Source organism: Doryrhamphus excisus, chromosome 19 (assembly GCF_030265055.1).
Source record: "Doryrhamphus excisus isolate RoL2022-K1 chromosome 19, RoL_Dexc_1.0, whole genome shotgun sequence".
In the NCBI taxonomy this organism is placed as follows: Eukaryota; Metazoa; Chordata; class Actinopteri; order Syngnathiformes; family Syngnathidae; genus Doryrhamphus; species Doryrhamphus excisus.
This window is the reverse complement of record NC_080484.1, coordinates 11969793-11990940: the sequence shown is the minus strand read 5'-3', so window position 1 is coordinate 11990940 and position 21148 is coordinate 11969793. Positions and strand designations below refer to the sequence as shown.

Sequence of the window (21148 nt, the reverse complement as noted above, 5' to 3'; positions counted from 1 at the left end):
AGTCAAAGGCCAATTTTTTTATTGTGCGTCTGCTGCCTTAACGTGCTACCATAGAAATTGAAACCAGCTAAACATGCTTTCCTGATATCTAAAATGAATGTAAAACAAGTAAACCAGGAAATGTATTGAAATGGCGAATTAAGTGTTTATTCTTACTTTCTATTCTCACTGCATCAGCTTTTCTCCAAGTTGTCAAGAAGCCATCAACGCAACCTTTGTCATTAGCCCGCAGAGAAATTTGGTTTTGGTTTGTCTGCTTTTTGATGCCTCCCTGCCGTGTTAAAGAACCTCCTGAGACTGGAAAAGCCTCGAAGGGAAGGTTAGCCCGGTTCTGTTGAAAAGATAGACTATTCTCCTCCCAGCGGGATTGTGTGAGGTCACAGCACAACACACCATAAAAAACAACTTTGTCAGTCCTTCACTTTGTTTTTGGGGGTAACACGAAAAAAAAAAGATGTAACATGATAATTAGCTTGGCGCTTTCGGAGACGCCACAGAGGTGTGAGGTCAGCGGGTCACCGTGGAGTGCCATGCCAAGTCCACAAAGTGGCCAAACAGACTGGAGAATCCATCTAAAAAAGGCTGGAGAAAGCAGCGTGGGCTTTCTAGAGAAACTCAGCAGACAGGAAACCGCATGATATTTGCGCTTGAGTGTCTGTTGAGTGCGTTCTAGGTGTTTTGGCCTCTCTGTTTTACGCATATTCTCGCAGCGGCGTGGGACGGCTGAGGTCATCCAAATGGAGACTGTCTCGTTCGCTGGAAGGTTCCTTTGTCTTTATTGATTACTTCTCAAATACTTTTCAAGACTGCCGTCACGATCGGATGATGAATATTTTATTCCAGCTGACCTTAGGTTCAACTTGGCTGAAAGTTCATCTTTAGCAAGCTTCCTTGTTTTGCGGGGAAAATTGCAACAATCGGGAGACTAACTCGCCTGTAGCGAGAACTTCCTCTGCTGCTCTGCTGGCAGATAGGATTTCTGCCTTTGCAGCGTGGAACCGCAGAGGTATTGGAGTGGATGCTGAGGCCCGTTTGGCTGTGACCCCAGACTTAATGGCAAATGTTGGCATTTTCGCAGCATCAGCAATCTAGGTTGTAATAATTATTTCATGGGATGGGGGAATGTCTCCCTGAGACTTCAGAGCTTCTCTTTCCATGCCAGTGTTGCCATATTTAGACTACAAATGACTTAAGACTGAATCAACAGCGCCTCTGCTGGTTGCAGCCAACTAGTGCATGCCATTTTGACTCCATTGCTATAAGACACGATTACAGTAATCATTTGTTTATCACGGGTAAAAATGGAATATATGAGTAGAGTAGTTAGAGCATAGAGAACCTGTCTATGGCCTTCTAAGTAAGGTTTTTAACATTAGAGCCCTCTCGACATGAACTAACACTCCTATAGTCACTCTTACACTCATATTACTCAATATAATAGACATAAAATAGAAAATAATTACATATTATAGACACGCATGTTAGCATCGGGAAAGTTCCCTTTTGTTGTTCCGGTTTCTAGACCGTTCTTGCAGTGGCAGGTATTTAATAATTAACTTTTGAAAAAACGCAATGAAGCGATGGACAACTATTTGTATTTTAGTTCATTTAGTCATTGTTGCGCTTGAAAATGCTTATTTTAGGCCAAAAACACATGACATTTGCATGACAAATGCGTATTTTTTGTAAGTAATTAAGTAATCCCCCTGGCCATCAGACTGCATAATGCCAAATAAGCCCCTCTACCTGCCCAAAACTTTAAATTATTGTTATTTATTCTAAATTATTTAAATTATTTGTACAAATTACTGTTTATGCTGTCCATTGTTGTTCATATTTGATGTCATCTATTTATTCTCCACATTATTATTTATTATTACACGGGAGCCAGGCAATTTCACTGCTGTGTTATTGTGCAATGACAATAAAGAAAGTCTATGTCTAATTAAGTAATCGATTTTTGCAGTCGATTTTGACACTAGTATAGTACATCTATTTTGGTTGTTTGAGGTACATGTAAACACTGAATTCAATAAGAATTACTTGAAAACACTTTATGCCTTACTCTGTGAGAAATTAAAGCTTTGCAGTGCTAACAAAATGCGATTGCTTACTCTAAGAATGTTGCAGAAATGGATTAAGAAAGCAAGTAGAGATGAAAAGAGAACCTTCTTGAGGGAGGTAAAAAAAAAAATTGCACATGCAAGTCAGAGGACGCCCAGAGTCTCCACAGCAGCAGCAGCAGCATCATCGTTAATAATTAAAGCTAATGTCATTAGGCCCAAGCTCCTTTTCAGACGCTTTTAATTAAATGATGAATGGCTCATCCCAGATGCCTGTTAAATAATGACATCACCGGCATGTGCCAGCACAACAGCATAAGGTAGATATCCTTTAAAAAAAAAAAAAAGGACCATCATTTAACGGGTGGCTGACAGTAGACAGATACATGCGCTGCCTCTCTCTCACACACACACACAGACACACATACACACACACACCATCTGCTCCAAGCCAAGATTCAATATAGCCGACAGGCCGTCAGCCAGCGAGCAGGCGGCGCAAGCTGTTCTGTCATACCAAGCTGTTAAAAAAAACACTTCATATCATCTTCCTAATAAAATCACTCAAAATACCACATGTGTGTAGAAAAAAGGAAAAAAGAAGGTCAAGGAAGAAGGGGAGGATGTACGTAAGTGAGAAAGGGGAGAAGCAAGGAAGACGGAAAGTAAAAAAAAAAAAAAAACCTAAACTAAACGGGTCAGCTCTTTGAGACCATAGTAGAGGAACAACAGGTAGGCAGAGGCCAGGTATGAGTGCCCCCCAGGGTAGTGGGGTTCCAGACAGCCTATGAGAGGAGCCCCCTCCCCTTATCCTCTGCTGTCTGTCTGTGACGCTCCCATCGCCCCCTGCTCTGTATCGGATTGCTGCCGTGACAATAGAATCATCTCACCAGCCGCAGGCACACAAAGACGCACACAAGACCTTGATGACACGTTTTATGACATGCCTCTGACTCACAGGTCAAGCCACAACATTAGGTACACCTGCACCGTCCAACCACACAGCCAATACAAGACTACAAACAACAGTTTCACAGCTGATTCCTACTGGTATTTTAATCGTGTGCACGTACAGACGCAGTGACATACGCATGTGTTGCAGGATTTAGTCCAGCTGTCATCGGTAGGCATCGCTGGGAGATTCTGACGCTGTGATAGGGCAAAAATATGCCCGTTTGACGGTTCACGTTGTTATAATTACAGCTCTAAAAAGTCGGATTTGGAAAAAAAAAGTCATTTTTAAACCATATACAATATACAATATATCTTAATACAGTAAACCTCGGATATATCGGATTCAATTGTTCCCACTGGTTTTGTCCGATATAAGCGAAATCCGTTATATGCGTATACCGGAAAATGTCCGTTTTACGCATATATCGGATTTATATCCGGTATATGCGTAAATCGTTATAAAAAGGCACTTCCTTGACTATGTTTCCAATGTACCTGGACTGGGCAATGAAAAGAGACGTAAGGTAATGAGAATTTAACTTTATTGGACTCTGAGCATAACAAATTGTTAATTAAGCTAGGCCCTGGCAACGCTGCAAATGACGTCGTATAGTGGCCTGTCACGATTCGGCGAATCGGAGCGCCAAGATGCGGCCATCCGATATATGCGAGGGAAATTTAATGGAAATGCATTGGAACGGGACTGGAGATATTGTCCGAAATAGGCGAAATCCGTTATAAAAAATCCGATATATGCAATGAATTTTTATTGGAAATGCATTACAGAAAAATCGGTTCTTTATCTGTCCGTTGTGAGCGAATTTCCGATATATCCGAGTCCGATATATCCGAGGTTTACTGTAGAATGAAAGTGGAAATGTAAATAAATGTTTCTCTTAATGTTCCTTTATGATGTCATAGTCGAATCTCCACATCTTCACATTTGGTAACCCTCCACGTGAGTAATATGTCGAGCGACAACGACAACAACCGCGTAGCCACATCGGTGCCGATCAATGCTAACAGCGCCTATGCTATCTATGCCCGATGTGTGGCAACACTGCACACACTTGGGGTTTCAACACATCGTAACACAACATTTTACAATAAGGTACACAAAATGACAGTAGTTAATGAGCAACAAACCCACCTCACTAGTTCCTCATTAGTTACTATTAGTTATTGATGTGCCTTAGTCATTCGTATTTTTGTGTAACTTAAAGTGAGACCCATCGAAGCCCAGTTCCGACTGAGTATTTCCACGTGGACGTCCACTTTCTATTGTGCCATAGAAACAGTAACCCGCCAAATTTGAGTGGTTTTGAAACCGTGACTTTTGTCACACCATGGTGTACCTTGAAACCGATAACCACGGTGTACCTTGAAACCGATAACCAGCCCATGCCCATAGTCATCAGTATAGTTAGCATACAGTAACTTCTTGTATCATTTCTGACTGAATTGCATGTGTTCACTGATGGAGTTGGTATTGAGATGTGTAGGGACACAGGGGGGATGGGGGGGGGGTTGTGCGGTTTGGGGTCTTGGAGGATAGGGGTGGGACTTTGGTGGACCTGCACTGGCTGTGGTCGGGTAAAGGAAAGGGGAGGGGAGGGGAGGGGGGGTCAATGCAAAAAGAGTGGTGTTGTGTTTCCTCAGGTTCCAAACAGCAGCAAAAAGAGGGATAGGTTGTGTGTTCCAGTCCACTAAGTCAACTTCCCATATGGCTTCTTCTTATGATTCCATTATACGTCTTCTCAGCCTTTGGACTCCACCTTTATTAAACACTTGGTCACATACCAGACTAGACTGCTGCCCAATAAGACAAACATGTTGTTTGTACAGACGTTTTAAATAAAGTTTAAAATATTATGGACTATTTTCATAGTTAGAGCATAGAAAACCTGTTTAGTACAATCTTAGAGCCCTGTAAACATGAAATGACACCCCTATAGTCACCTTTATACCCCTATTATTCTTACTCAATTGTAATGGGCAGGCTATGGGATCACTTCAGAGACAAGAAACGTTTTAACCATTAGCAAGTTATTTGCTATATTTTCAAACTTAAGAAAGCAGCCGTGATGGTTGTCGTCGTCTAAGCAGCCTACATTGACACAAAACCAATGAAAACAATGGAGTCATTCATCACATCCTCTGAAACCTAGACCCACAATCTGTTCAAATGTTTCTCCCACTGTCTGACTCGTCAACTCGGTGTGTGTGTGTGTGTGTGTGTGTGTCTGACTAGTCATCCGTGTACCGGTGTAGGTTTCTCCCAGTGTGTTTTTTTTAATCACCCTCATCAGATTAGCTGAGCAGAGGGGCAGTCGAGGCCAAACGCTTCACGATTAACAGCGCAGAACTACCCCCCCCCCCCCCCCCCCCAACCATACACACACACACACACACATATCCATCATTGACTTTTCATTTGTGTGCATGGAGTAAAGCTGCATTAAATCATGTCGGCTGATCTGCTACCTCATTCTCCTGAGACAACGAGGAGCTCCAAGTGGCGGCCAGTGCGGAGACCACCGGGGCATCAAGTGTGGCGGGGGCGGGGGGGGGTTGAGAAGAGTGTGCTTCCTCCCCACACATGAGTAAACAGCACACATAGATGAAAGTGCTGCAAAGATAATAATAATAGCTACTTCAATGTTTACTATATACTGTATATTTCCTACACACGTGAAGCTGTTTCATCCTGGACACTTTGGTTCCCACATGACATGACTCATGACAAGAAGCCAAAATTGTCCAATAGCGATGTCCGTGACAGGACAACCATGGATTATACAGGGCGATTCAGACACATTGTGTCGTTACCGCCCATATAATTACAAGTCTGCATGGTTTTTGCGGCAATATCAATGTAGCCTATACTATAGCGATCGTCATCCATGCATGTTAATAATGTGGAACACATAGAAGCCAGCAGATCGCAATGATACGAACAGAGAGAAAATAACACAGATCCATTGTGAGGTCCGACTTTTTTATGGAAAACTGTTTTGCGATGGAAATGTATTATTCTTTTGAACGTATATTGTTTTGAGGAGCAAAGGCTTTACTTACTTACTAATCCTTCTCAGTACTGGCCATTTGTGGTGATTTTGACTGATTTTTTTAAAGGCTATATAAACATGGTAATACAAAAAGAAAGATATTTCTAGAATATATGTACATTTTTGCATTTGGAACTGAACTGTGTAGGAGTGTGCATGCATTAAAATGTCCCTTCAATGCGTACCTTGTGAATGCTACACAGCTCCATGCACTTTCACTTCCTGCTTTAAAACATGGTGATGCACCAACATGGTGCATCTTTTCTATTGTGCAGTTTTGTTTTTTTTTTGCCTTGCGTGCAAAAAAAACATGAAAGACGTATTAAATACATCTTCGGGCTCAGGCGTTCGGGTTGAAAAAAAATTCTAAATAAGGCTCAGCTCACAGGACACAGGAAAGGAAAGTCACTGTTGATGTGGAAATCATACAACTTCATGTGGAAAAATGCTAACTATATCATTTAAACTGCAGATTTTTGAGTGGACTTTTGTTGTGGCCAACCTAAGGCAATAATCATGCATAATCAGCATCACCCTTGAGGGGTGGATGAATGACAGATGAGCTTAGCTCACGGAAAATGGGAGGAAAAACGTTTTTTTTATATTTCTAGAGTGTAATGTACAAGAATATTGAAGTCCTATGAATGAATTTGGGACACCATATTTTTCGTGGAGTCTATATCTTGAGATGATGACATGTTTAGGTCAAAAGAAGACTCTAATTTCAAACACGAACTGTAGTTCCTAATACAGCTCTTGCATCAGATGGCGTGCAGGTGTACCTAATGGTGTGGGCACACACTATAGTAGTGATGTTTGTCGAGCAACCTTATCTCGTCTTTCTTTGACGGTTAACCATTTTAGCTCCATTGTTGTGTCTTGTCATCTCTTTGGGACAATTTGAAGACAATAGAAAAGGTCAAAGATTTCCTTCCTCGGGTGTAGAAACTAGTTTCCGTGACATTCCCAAGGTGTGTCGCTGGAAGCTGCTCCTGGCGTCGTTCGTGTGAACATCGGCGGGTAAAGCGAGCTAACGAGAGAAAGAAAGAAAGAAAGAAGGAGGGATGTTTTTTGGAGGGCATTCACCCAAACCCCTCCTCCTCCCCATGTCCCTTGGTCTTTTCTAGCTTCCTCGTACACCTGAAAAAGGGGGCATTTTTGGAGACATAAAGAAGAGGGATAGTTTTACACCTCCCCAGGCTGGGGCACAACTGCTGGGGGGCGGGCGGGGCGACACGAGGGAGGGAAGGCACAATGTATTTTACATGAAAGGAAGGGGGATTGGGTTTCCGCCAAGATAACCACTCACACAAATGGGGAGTGCTTTGAGGGAGGGAGGGTGTGGAGTGGGGGGGACAGGTAAATGTGTGTGTAAGACACAAATGGAGGTTGTGCTTGTGTACCGTTGAGGTATTAGAATGTCTATGTTTTTCATATCTTGACCATATAATTCAACTCAGTATTATGTAGAATTTATCTCATCTTGCAGAACTTACTTACTATTTCTTTTGATTAGCATGCTATCCTCAATATGCAGTCATTCAAAAATACATAGAGAACTATTGATCGGTTCAAAGATTACAGAGGGGGGGATTCAAATATTCATTCATTCATTTTCTACCGCTTTTCCTCACGAGGGTCACGGGGCTACTGGAGCCTATCCCAGCTGTCTTCGGGCGTGAGGCGGGATACACCCTGGACTGGTCGCCAGCCAATCACAGGGCACATATAGACAAACAACCATTCACACTCACATTCATACCTATGGACAATTTGGAGTCGCCAATTAACCTAGCATGTTTTTGGAATGTGGGAGGAAAACGGAGTACCCGGAGAAGAACATGCAAACTCCACACAGAGGGTGGAATTGAACCCTGGTCTCCTAGCTGTGAGGTCTGCGCGCTAACCACTAGATCGCCGTGCCGCCCAGGATTCAAATATTTTTTGGGCCTCTCGTGCAAAGCCAGCTGGGATAGGCTCCAGCATACCCCTGCACCTCCAGTGAGGGTTAAGCGGTATAGAAAATGGATGGGTGGATTATAATTTAACAAGAACAAAATAATATGTAACCATCCACTTTCTATGCCGCTTATCCTCATTCGGATCGCAGTGGTATGCTGGAGCCTATCCCAGCTGTCTTCGGGCAAGAGGCGGGGTACACCCTGGACTGGTGGCCAGCCAATCACAGGGCACATATAGACAAACAATGACTCACACTTACATTCATACCTATATACAGTTTAGAGCCGCTAATTAGGCTAACATTCATGTTTTTGGAATGTGGGAGTACCCGGAGAAAACCCACACAGGCACAGGGAGAACATTAGATATGCCCAAGTGGCGATTGGAACCCAGATCTTCCCAATCTCCTGACTGTGTGGCCAACATGCTGACATATATTATAAAAATATTATACGTAATTATACAGTATAATTAACCATGATGTGATCATGGTAAATATATCTGTTATTCCGTGACGTTATCATTGGTGTTTTAGATGAAAGTTGGATATGATTTAACTTGAATTAATTGCTCCGTTTAAGACAAGAAAGAAAGCAATAACGGGGGCGCTAGAGGAGTGCGTCTCGGTCTGCTGGAAGACAAACGGCGTTGGTTCCGCTAGAGGAGCCATGACGATGTTGTTGTGGAGGCAAAGAGGCGCTAAGAGACACTTCAAATGGACCAAATGTCAACAAAAGTTGTCATTTAGTCGTCTAATATACTGCACGCTTTGTTTCCTCTTGTCTGATATGCCCACACTGCGCTGAAATATTTTTGGTATTTTTTTTTATATCAGGGATGTTTTGGGACACCTCCCTGCCTTGCCTTCTCCACTTGCTGTGAAAATATTTCATCAGGGATGTTTTTTAGAGGAGGGTGACCCCCCATCCCCACCCCCGTTCACAAGGGGTCCTGCCTGGCTAATAATAAAGTGCTTGACCGCTTTCGGCAACACCCCTAATCGGTTCTGACAAGTCATCCTCCGTGCACGCACATACACACACACACAAAAGGCATGTGAGCATGTGCACGTGTGACGGCCTCTGCAAAGTGTACGCACAGGGGTCCTCACACAGTCTATCAATCAATGTGTTTATTGGGGCTTGGGGGCGTGGGGAGGTGTCCCACCATGGAGCACAGTGGCATGGGTCCAAAACCTTCTTTAAATGTGTTTTACCATTTTATTTTGGATTTACTTAGCTTTATTGATCCCTGAAGGGAAATATTTTGTACATGTTGGACAGATGTCAGTGATTTAAAAACAGCTGTTGGCACCCACTTAAATAGAACCCGAATTATCTCCCCCTGCAGGACTGAAATGGAACGGTATCGTAGAGGAAGTCGTGATTTGGAGTTGGTAAGAGTATGTAAAACTACGTAAGAGAATAACACACTTCGTAGAGCCAAGGAAGATCCTATCATATTTTGGTGCAGATCCAAATTTATTTAACGTTACAGTCCACTTAAATCGGGGCTAAGTCGGGGCAGTGAATCAGCTTGGTCTGCGTGCTCAGACTCAGCCAATCATGCACTTTTGTCACGACTGGAAGAGGTGATATCGGACCATGCGCTATTCCATGCACGCAACGTATCAAAGTTACAGAATAACAGGAATGCAACGGAAACCTTGCGCAACAGAAACAATCGGAACAACTCCAAATAAGACTGGAGATAGTCCACTTGTCAGAGAAATTGCAGTACCGTATTTTCCGGAATATAAGTCGCACTTTTGTTCATAGGTCGGCTGTTCCTGCGACTTATACTCCAGAGCGACTTATAAATGAAAAAACTGGTTATGTTACATAAACACTGTACATCTTTTCTGTTCATGTTTATTTTTTGTGTAGGTAATAACCATTGTGTTAGCATATCTTACACCTATTCAGCCTGTTCTCTATTCTTTTACTAATGTTAGAACCTGCCTTCCAAGAAGACATAATGTCTTTTTTGGTCACATAGTTTGTAAAATAAATTACCCGCAAAAAATGCGACTTGTACTCCAGTGTTTTTTTTCTACCTAATTATGCATTTTTGGCCTTGTACGACTTATACTCCGGAGCGACTTATAGTCCAGAAAATACGGTAATACAGCAAGATAGAATGTGGCATTTCATTCATGCAATCGCCTCTTTAGTAAGTCGTTAATGACGACTGCAACCTTGTGCAAAATAAACAGAACGACTCTAGACGAGAGTGGAAATAGTCCACGGTGTCATAAAAATTGCAGTGCTACAGAAGAATGGAGCGTGTCATTTATTCATGCTACGGCCTCTCTTGCACGTTGCTAATGACAACTGCAACCTTGGGCAAAATAAACAGTCAGTACGACTCCATATAAGACTGGAGCTAGTCCACTGAGTCATAAAAAAAATGTAGTACTATAGCAGAATAAAAAGTGTTATTTATTCATGGAATCATCCCTCTTGCAAGTTATTAATGACAACTGCAACCTACAAAATAAACAACGACCCCAGAAAAGACTGGAAATAGTCCACTAGTCAAAGAAATTGCAGTTCTACAGCAGAATAGAAGTCATGGCACAAGTAAAAGCCAGATTGAGCTAGCGCCCCCTGTGGCGTCTTAGGCAAAACACAGCCCTGTCTCCAACAAAATGATCTTCCCGGGAGTTCAAGGTGGGTGATCTTGCTAACAAAACAGCTAGCAAGGCGGCGTGAGATCGCTGTTGGATTCCCTGCCGTGAGCTGCCAGCGTCTTTTGACGACAGACACTCCATGAGGGGCTGATTAAGTTTCCCCCGTCATAACTTTAGATTTTTCCTCAGCGAGACTGAAAAGAGGAATTTTTATGCAAGTTGCAAAACAACTTCTAGTTTTATTCTTGTAGGAGTTTTTTCTCCTGAAAGGAACATTCCTAAAAGCAGCAAAAAATACAATAGAGTTCAGTGCTTCAGGTCTCTAATGGCTTTAATAATCCATATCCAATTTGTCAGTCTATTCATCAGAACACCTTTCCACAGAACAGTGACATCACTAGTTTTCCAGAATACAACCAAAACTCTCCACACGTTCTGGAATTCAACTGAGGTGACCTTTAACTTAAAGGGGACCTAATATGCTCATTTTCGGTCCTTTTATTGAGTTGTGGACTCCTATTGAGCAGCGACACACGATAACCCGCACAGAAAGCTTTTTAGAGCTACCGGAATCTGCACCTATTCCATCTGTATTTCCTTGGATTTTTACCAAACGGTCTGTTTTACTTGTTCCAGCCATGGCCCGCCTCCAGGCATGCCTACTTCGCTGTGATTGGTCACCCTCAGCTTGTATAGATAACAGCTTGTACCCGGGCATGCCCATATAAGCAAGATGATGTCACAGGGAGCGGGTGTTAGATAAAAATCTCTCTGAAACCGAACATTCCGAGCCATCTCCAAACATCTTTCAGGGCTCACTTCCAAAAGCGCAAACCTTATTATCTGAAACTATGTCATCGGTTTAACAATTCAAACACAAGGGGTTGGGCATCATTTGAATTTGAGTGATTCTGGTTCCGATTTCTCCAGTTCCTAAGAATTCTCAATTCCGATCGTTTCAGAGTTAGTGTCTTAAAAGTATGAATGTTTTGATTGAGGGTGCTAGCCAAAGTTCTTGGATGAAATGTCTGAATGTGTCTTATATATATATATAAAGGTTTTATGAAATAGTTTACCATGAATTTCTCACAGGGCTACTATCAACCAGTATGCAGTATAAATATCAAACAGTGGTGAATGCTCTAAGACAGCAAGGAAAAGTCAGTGTCCCCTAAAATATCGAGACAAAAAGGGCGTTGAAATACATACTGCTGTGTGTACATTTCATAACTGACACAACTTCCTTTTCATTCACGCTGAGCATCTAATCACATCGATGGGGAAGCGTAGAGTGGGCGGTCATTGGATAAATGCTGGGCTTTGTCCCTCCCATCAGATGGGCGGTCTGTGGGGTCCTCTATGCATGTTGATTGGATGATCTATCTGAGGCGGATTCCCTTTTTGATTGACAGTGAAATGAGCGAAGTATAAACCTTCGCTGGAGTTTTTCTTTCCGTTGTTCTGAACTGATCCGGAGACTTTACCGATCCCCAGCGACTTTTTCTTTGTTAAAAACGACCAGCGTTGTAAATAAATAAACCCATTCATGGTGTAGACTGGAGGAAAATGAGCTTCCCTTCCTTGAGAGACCAACAGCCGGCAATCAATCAAACCGATCAAACCGTTGAATTTGAAAATAAATGTTTTGAAGTCGCTTTCCATAGTTTTCCTTTAAGTGTGTTTCCCAGGTGGCTACAATTAACACTACTTTTTGTGTGTGCGTGGCGTGGTCAGGTGCCCATACAATTGCTATGCAGCAAGACCGCGTGGCGTGAATTTTATAGTCTGACCTGTAGGTTTTACTAGACGGTAACACATTGTTATCACGTGCACATCCTGCCGTTGTGTGTGTGTGTGACTATACTGAATAATGTCCCAGTGTGTTGTCAAACATAAAAAGTAGTGATTTTTACACTTTTTGAATTGGAAGAAAGTTATCCGGCTCCAAGTGTGGATTGAGTGACAGGTGAGAGAGAGTGTGTGGAGGAGGAGGAGGAGGGAAAAGAAGGGGAGGAGAAAGAGGAGGGGAAGCAAGGGTGAGTGGAACGCTCCCCATTAGTGGACTTAAGGAAGACAGCAGCTGTGCATGGATGGACCGTATAGTCCAGGAGGACGACGTGGAGCGAACAGTACTTTAACGCCCACTTTTTTAAATTATTCTAAAACTTTGTCGGATTTTGTAAGACTATTAGGACACAAAAATGAAAGGAGGGGAAACAATGTAGTTTTTTTTAGCACAGAAAAGCGAGAGAAACGTGGCACCTGCAGGACGATAGACTTTGGATTGGACTGTGTGTGTGTGTGTGTGTGGCAGATGACGGAGCTGTGTAATGTGTGGAGGTAAACCACAGCAAAGTGACCCGATTGCAATTTTGAGGTAAGACGGTCTGAATGTATTTGCATATTTCTACACGTCTCCACCTAATGAGTAGCACCTCTGCATGATGCAGTTGTGGGATGCATTTGCAGTTGCATACACAATAGACAGCTCCTCCTAATATTTTGGGCCTGACGTGTGGTTAAGTAAGTAAGTAAATATTAGAAAAGGGTAAACATATCAATGTAAACAGCTTTTGGAAAAGCAATGTTGGATTGTGCAGGTGTATCTAAGTGTATCTTAGTTTTTCATATATTTTCCAAATATATGGACAATATTGATTATAATAGTAAAATGGTTAATGGTTTTTTACTATTCTGCTTCAACATATTTTTTAATGCAAACTTTTATATAAGATAAATGTAACAATATTAGGATTGTGCTTAGTGGCTCAATAAGGCCGCAAAAACGCGAGTGGTGATGAACAACAACAACACAATGGTACCCTTAAATAAATCGTACTTATTAGTGCTAATTAGCAGGAGTTATTATTCCCCCCAACCCGACCCGTCCATATCAGGCAGGGAGGCGGTGTTCACGAGCGGTCACCCTGCGCCCAGGTCAGAGGTCAGCCTTTTTAAAGTGGCTCGGATGACACAAATGGGTCGGTGTCAGGCCTGCCGGCCACCAAAGAGGGTTGGCTCGGTTTCAGCCAGGCTGCAACATAATGGACTCTTTTTTTTCAGTTTTAGGAATGATGTGACAGTTGGATTTGTTTAGGTGCATGGAAGGGTCAAAATATTGCTGCACTGCAGATTTTTAAAAGTGCATTCCATCGAGAACTATCTCGAATATACTTGTTGTTTTTTTTTGATAGAAGTCAAAGCGAGAGCGGAATGACTGAGCGATGTTGTCACTGAGCGAAAGTGTGCACGCATGAAGCACAATGATAAGCTTGTCGGGATCAAAGTGTGCTTGTGTTGTCCCGGATCGTGTCGAGACAGAAACAGCCAGGATTGTCTGTTCCCTCTTTATGCGCGTGTGTGCGTACGCACTTTCTCACGGCGGCGCTCGCCAGCGCCGTGACTGACAGCCTTGTTAAATTTCAGCAAAGCATGAAACGCAACATGAAAGTGGCTTGTGCGTGTAAAGCGATCCACGCGAGGGCCAACGGCTGACCTGTGGCCCCCCGTCTTAAACAGCTAAGTGCTGCTTCTTATTGGCTCGCTGCAGGATCCTCTAATCAGAACCATGCCGCCAAAATAAAAGCCCCGAGACACACAGACGCGAATACGTACCTGCTTGCCTAAGCACTTTCTTCACACTTAACAATGATTGCGCTGGTTACAAATGACCCACACACACACACACCGCATTGTGTGTGTGTGTTTTCCCGCACGCGTGGCCTACACATCAGCGGCGTGTTGACACAGTGATTAGAGGGCAGCTGGTACACATTGGCTGTGGCTCCGCCCTCCATTTACTGTCCTAATTAGTTCCTGGTCCCAATAAGAGGGAGGAATTTTAATAGAGAACACACACACTGTCTCAAGGGGTGAAAGGGTCTCATTCTAGTATTTTTCATGGGTGGACCAGCCAACATGCCTTCACTATAATATGGGGATGTGCCGCACAAATATAGAAAGACAGGAGCACGCACACACAGCGTAGTTCTTTTTTGTTTTTTACCAGACAGACTGTCCCCATTAAGAAAAACGGGGCCAATCGTGAAGGTGGGATGTCAAGAGTCGTGCCACGCAGTGATAGAAAGACAAAAATACACACACAGAAATATAGAAACAGTAACACACACACATTGTAGCATTTGTTTGTGAGGACAAGCAAGTATGTCCCCACTAAGCAAAACGGGGCCCTCAATTAGGGGCGGATCCCAGCACTGGTGCCACACAGAGATAGAAAGACAAAAATACACAGACACACACTGTAGCATTTGTTTGTGAGGACAAGCAAGTATGTCCCCACTAAGCAAAACGGGGACCACATTTAAGGTGGGATGCCAAGAGCGGTGCCACACAGAGATAGCAAGACAAAAACACATATAAATATAGAAATACAGGAATGCGACACACATGGTGTAGCATTTTTTTTGTATGGACCAAAATGTCCCCACTCGGAAAAATGGGGCCTACAATTAAGGTGGGATGCCAAGAGTGTCCCACATGAAAGTAAAAGATACCATACACAAAAACACACAAGATGTGGCCACTAAGAAAAATTGGCCTACAATCACGGTGGATAGAGACAGAAAAATAAAACACACACACACAGGTATAAAGTAGAAGTTCCAGCGTGTATTGATTGACATGACCAAATGTCTTAGTTGGGGCACCGCCCCCCCACACTCCTCGGCCTCCTTATGGTGTCGCTCCCTCTAAGAGGGTGAAAGAGCACGCCCCCTTCATGACCTGACACGACCCTGCCGTGACCTTCCAACCCTTTTAAGTTAGACGAGCAAGGGGGTGTGAACCGGCAGGGGGCACGCGGGGTCAAGGGTGAACAAGAGAAAGTTCAAACTTGGAGGTGACCGTTAATAAATGTCTTTATTATTAGTCATATTGGAGATGTGATAATTATAGCAGGGTATTTCAAGGTGTGTTTGTGTTGTCACTAACCTCACTTTTCTCTTCTGCTTCCTCTGCAGGTGAAGAAATCAAACAGTGACTCTCATGTTCCAGACCCTTCCGACAGCAGGTAAACAATAACAGTGTTTGACAAACAGGCGTTTGCGTCCATGGTTTCCTAAGATAACAGGAAAAAACAGAATGGCTGATTAAAGCAACAGTATGTAATAATTGGAGTTATGCAATGAACACAGTTTGTTGACGCATCCTGGTTTATTGCTGACATTGTCGCTATTCATTCATTCATTAATGGTCTACGCTTTATGTGTTCTTTAGTAATCAGGAAAAAGCCGAAAAAGAAATAAACTAAAGTAATCAGCAGTACAAGATAGTTGCGTCATCACCTTTGTTTGCCTCTCTTGCAAAAGAACTACATTTTGTTGGCAATTTCACTGCTGTGTTATTGTGCAATGACAATAAAGAAAGTCTATGTCTAGTCTATGTCTATAGGCAAGTTTCAGGAAAATATTAGTTCCCGACTAAAACAGGAAGAAACCATTATTTTGTGAAAAGAAACATTTCAAGTATAACTTTCACTTTGCCACAAAATGCCACAACAAACACAACACAAAATTGTTGTTGTTTTTTTTTTTAATTTTTAAATTTAATAATTTAATTTCATTTAAAATAACCATTTATTCCAATGTAACGTCATGAACTATTTTCGCATTTAGAAATGAACTCCATGTTCACGCTTAACACGTGTTAAAATTACCCTTCAATGCGTAACCTCGTGCACGTTACAAGCCACCATGCTTCCTGCTTGCTTCCATGGGAAAGATGCATGTTGAACTCTCATAAAATGAATTTCTGTCACAGTTGCGTCATCACCTTTGTTTGCCTCTCTTGCAAAAGAATGTATGAATATGTTTTTGTATTGGCCGTTTGGATTTAAAAAAAAAGTATAAATATTGTACGTCTTTGGTAGCAAATGAGTTAATGAATTGATTGGCCTGACAGTGTTGGTCATTGTGTTACTATGTTCTATATGTTGTTCCAGCTTGTTGTGGCCTACAGAATAAATGCTAATGTGACAAGTGATGTCAAGTACTTAGGCGACAGAGGCAAGGAAGTTCGCAAATGCACACAAAAAAAAGATGTGGAGTTGGAATGTTTAAGTGTGTCAAGCTAAGCCGTCTCTTGTCGAGGTGCGAGCAGAATGTTTAAAGCTGTCCGTCCGACTGCGGCTTGTCAGCCACGCGTGGACTTCTTACATAGTCCATTTGAGGCGGGCCAGAACCGCGACGCACGCCTGTTTGAATTCTCCCTCCATCACTGTCATCTCGGGCTTTGATGTGCCCACAAAGCGTTGCGAGTGTGACCAGCCTGCAGGCATGGTGACTCGCTACGAACACAAATCATACTAACGAGGGGGAAAGGAGCTGGTGCTAGCCAAAATGTCCTCTTAATGACAAATGTCCCCACAGTAAAGGTGGGATGCCGCATGAGCACACAAACACACACATACACATTTGAGTCAACATTCCACTATTGCACATGTGGGCTTGTGGTTTTGCAGTGCTTTGTCTTATTCTACACATTTATTAATATCTTATATCTATATCTTGCACACCCTGACCCCTCAGGTCTATGGAAATGCAGGACCTAGCCAGTCCTCACAACCGCATGGGAGGCGGGGATTCTACGGGCTCCAAGCTGGACAAGAACAACCTGGGCAGCCCTTCCGTCACCACCAATGGAACAGGAGGTGAGCGGCCATGTTTGGTACCACCCCTGCCTAAGATGGTGTACATTGCAGCGTTAGAGGCTCCATCTTGATCACCCTGTGTGCATAAGTGCAAAGGACGGTAGTGGATTTAATTGATGGTGTGCCAGGCTGGACAAACACGTATTCAATTACACATTTTTAAAAACAAAAATAAGGTACAATCAATGATTTGTGTGTAGGAATGTCAGATAGTTCTCATTCAGGAAAAAATATGAAAAAAGTGGATACAAACAACTCTCCTAACTTCATCTCTTACAGCTCTGTATTCGATATAAAAGCCAGCTCTTCTTATGCTATCTGCCAAATTAAGTGATTGATACAATAGACGTTTATGACATCCGTTGCAAAGTCATCAGTCTTTTTCTGGACGTGCCAACGCTGGCACGAGCAACCAAGTGTAAACACACACACTCGCCCCTCTTGGCAAAAGGACGTGCACTGAAATGCTCCAAACTCCCACTGGAAACTATTTCCTCTAAAAGTGCGTTAAAGCGTCACTTGGTGTCATGACCGCCTATTTTTTTTTCTTCTTCTTCTTCAATAAAGGCGGCAATCTCCTCTCTCCCCATCTCGGTCCCAAAGGTTTGACCTTCTGCTGTATCGTGCAGTCAGATCGTTTTAATCGTCTGCGATGAGATCACAGTTAGCGGCCGTAGCGGACCGAGGCGAGGCAGGACCGCACGCTGGCGGCCAAAACAAACGACATCTCTAACATTCCCCTGGTCTGACATCAGGCGGCTACAGGGGCCGTCTCCATGGCGACCCGTTTTGTCTTGATCAGAGCCTGTACTGATTCACATATTTACAAAACTACATATTTATTTTCTATTGGAAAATTACTCTCTATATTTTTTTAATTGATTGATTAATTCATCTGGGGCTGTACATAATGTAAAAACAGCACGTTAAGTCAGTCATTTATCTAATTCATTCCATAAACATTTTTAACACTATGTTTATTTGTATTGGGAAGCCTTGTGAACACAACAACAGAAAACATGGCCGCCTGCTGGGATATTGCTTGCAATATGGCATCAATTCATGCCCTCATGGTATCCCACCTTGCACCCCCTGTAGGTGAAAACATGACCGTTCTAAACACAGCTGATTGGCTGCTGGGCTGCAGCAGCCCGCCCCCAGCGCCCGCCTCCAAGGACTATGGTACAGAGGTGCATGTGTGTGAATTGACAGCAGATATTACTACAAGTTTTCTTGGTTTTATTTCAACCGTTTGTTTTAGTTTGCTGTGAATTGTTTTGTGTCCTTTTGTGACAGACTGTGCATGTAAAAGCCACGTTTCCACCAAGTGGACATGTACACAGTGAAAACACAACACATTTAAAGGAATACCAAGTGGAACTTGGTGGAAACGGGGCTTTAACATAAATGTGTGTTTTCTGGTTGTGTCCTCACATGCTAACACTTAGCATCTTCATTCATCTTCAAGTGAAAACAGAGCCCATGAACAACAGCGAGGTGGTCACAACGACCGGCGACGCAGCTCTAGACTCCTACGGCAGCTCAGGTAACACAAACACACACATAGTTTGACTGTCTAACGGAATTGACAAAGTCAAAGTCGGGTCGCGGTTTCAGCTCTCACTCACACACAAATACACATATATACACACACACATCAATTTGAGACTGGGGGCGGCCTCGCTGAAAGCTTTAATCCCCAAAAGCGTTGCCCAACCTTGGATGACGTCACACTCATTTTTAACGTGCATACACAACTGGAGTGTGACATCTCAATGACAACAACATACTTTATTTTCCTACCAGGAGGCCACCAGACAACTTTTTTTGACATCCTATTATAGATTAGTGTTATAGCATATTTATGATCATGTATATTGTATAATGTAAACAAAGCTTCAGTCGTGCAAATATATATGGATAGTGATGTAGTATTATTTGTATTTGTGTCTTCAGTTGTAGTAAAATATGGTATAAATAACTATTTTAACATTAGATATTAGATAGATAGATAGATATTCTTTATTGTCATTGCACAATAACACAGCAGTGAAATTGCCAACGAAATGTCGTTGCCTGGCTCCCGTGTAATAATAAATAATAATGTGGAGAATAAATTCAAATAAATGTATCCAAAATGTGAAGAAATATCGTTATTGTAGTAAAAAACTGAATTGCACAGATAACTTTAAGACATACTGTCTGTGTTATTCATTGTTTATTTGTATATTATATTACAATATTAGAGATCATTTAGGCTGGATTTCTGTGATAAAGGCATTTTGATGATATTTTTTCTGTGTTCTGGTGCCTCCCTTATCTGTGTCAAGTGTCATATTTTGGAGATTTGAATTGTAAATGTAGTTTTTATGTATGTGCTACTAAGTCTACTACTGTTCAGGGGAGTCCAATGTGCAGCCTGGAGGCCACTGCTGTTATAAAATTAAACAAAAAAATAGAAATGTTCTAATAATTGATAATAATCTTTTTTTTTTTTTTTTTTTACAAAATACCGCATAGGTCCCCTACATGCTTTTATTGTTCAGTATGTGGCCCTACATGGAAAATATGGATTTGATTATGTTTCCGCCACAATACATCAGATGGAATAACGTATATTGTGATTTGTCTCCAGTCATCACCAGCAGTGGATACAGTCCTCGCTCCGCACACCAGTACTCTCCTCCCCTCTACCCGTCTAAGTAAGCAAGACACTTTCTGGAAACTTCTATCACTTGTTTTTTTGTGTGTGTGTGTGTTATGTGCGCTGATTGTCATTGTTTGATAACTGCCAGGCCTTACCCTCACATCCTCTCCACGCCGCCTGCCCCGTCCATGCCGACGTACGCGGGCCAGCCCCAGTTCAGCAGCATGCAGCAGTCGGCCGTCTACACATACTCGCAAACAGGACAGGCCTACGGATTGTCCGGCTACGGTAACACAGCATCAATAAAATCATGAAACAGAGTCTTGTTGCACATGTTAGATTCTCTCATCTATCACAGACCTGGGCGTGATGCTGCCAGGCATCAAGACAGAGAGCGGCCTGGCGCAGAGTCAGTCTCCTCTCCAGACGGGACTGAGTTACAGCCCCGGCTTCACCACGCCTCAGCCCGGACAGACGGCCTACTCGCCCTACCAGATGCCAGGTCTGGATCTAGAATGTTGAGGGAAAAAAGGGTCAGACAAGGCTTTGTTTGTGTTTTTTCCCCAATGTGTCTTTTGTTGTTCACCTTCCAGGTTCAAGTTTCACCCCTTCCTCAGGCCTCTACGCCACCAACAACTCTGTGTCCAGTCCAACCAACTACACTGCTGCTCAGCAGGTACTACATTGATATGCATGGATGAGCCTTGAAAGCAATAATATGTACACAGGGGTGCCCAAATATTTTTTTTATCAGAAAGGAATGAATACATGATGGCTGTTTCCTGGTAGACTATGGTCTATTATTAGTCTAAACATTTAGAAATACATGTGATACGTATGTAGGAATGACACAAAACATTGATTACATTACCTTAAGACTGCACGAAGTCAGCTCCTCACATTCTGTGTGGAAGTGGTAGGTTTTTGGCATAAGAGTTGCGAAATATGATGTCAACAAAGAATAATAGGAGTGTAAAGGTAACCATAGCTGTGTTATTTCAGGTCTACGGGGATCTAGTATTATTGCTAAAAAGCATATTCATAAAGTCATAAACAGGTTCTCTAACTATGAAAATATTCAATTTATTAACATTATCTCTTAGAAATTAATTTATCACAGTCAGGTCTGGAACCAATTAAGCTATAAGTAAGAGA

The 21148-nt window shown here is 42.5% G+C and overlaps 1 protein-coding gene and 1 long non-coding RNA gene across 5 annotated transcripts in view; one reads left to right on the top strand and one right to left on the bottom strand.

Moving 5' to 3' along the window:
* eya4 (EYA transcriptional coactivator and phosphatase 4) overlaps positions 1-21148 on the top strand; it is a 38089-nt gene that overhangs the window by 9752 nt on the left and 7189 nt on the right. For 2 of the 4 annotated variants that reach the window (XM_058056713.1, XM_058056714.1), the window contains exons 3-10: positions 15659-15708; positions 17225-17346; positions 18445-18528; positions 18815-18892; positions 19982-20048; positions 20142-20281; positions 20352-20495; positions 20587-20669. In XM_058056713.1, coding sequence (XP_057912696.1) covers positions 15659-15708; positions 17225-17346; positions 18445-18528; positions 18815-18892; positions 19982-20048; positions 20142-20281; positions 20352-20495; positions 20587-20669 — 768 coding nt within the window. Of the gene's footprint in view, positions 1-12718; positions 13057-15658; positions 15709-17224; positions 17347-18444; positions 18529-18814; positions 18893-19981; positions 20049-20141; positions 20282-20351; positions 20496-20586; positions 20670-21148 lie in introns of those variants that run through there. The other 2 variants (XM_058056717.1, XM_058056716.1) reach the window with 2 other exon arrangements.
* LOC131107090 (uncharacterized) lies at positions 15630-21098 on the bottom strand. The gene is made up of 3 exons (XR_009120206.1): positions 20354-21098; positions 20149-20276; positions 15630-15756 (listed from the first exon to the last, which is right to left on the bottom strand). It is a non-coding gene; the product is annotated as an uncharacterized LOC131107090 (long non-coding RNA).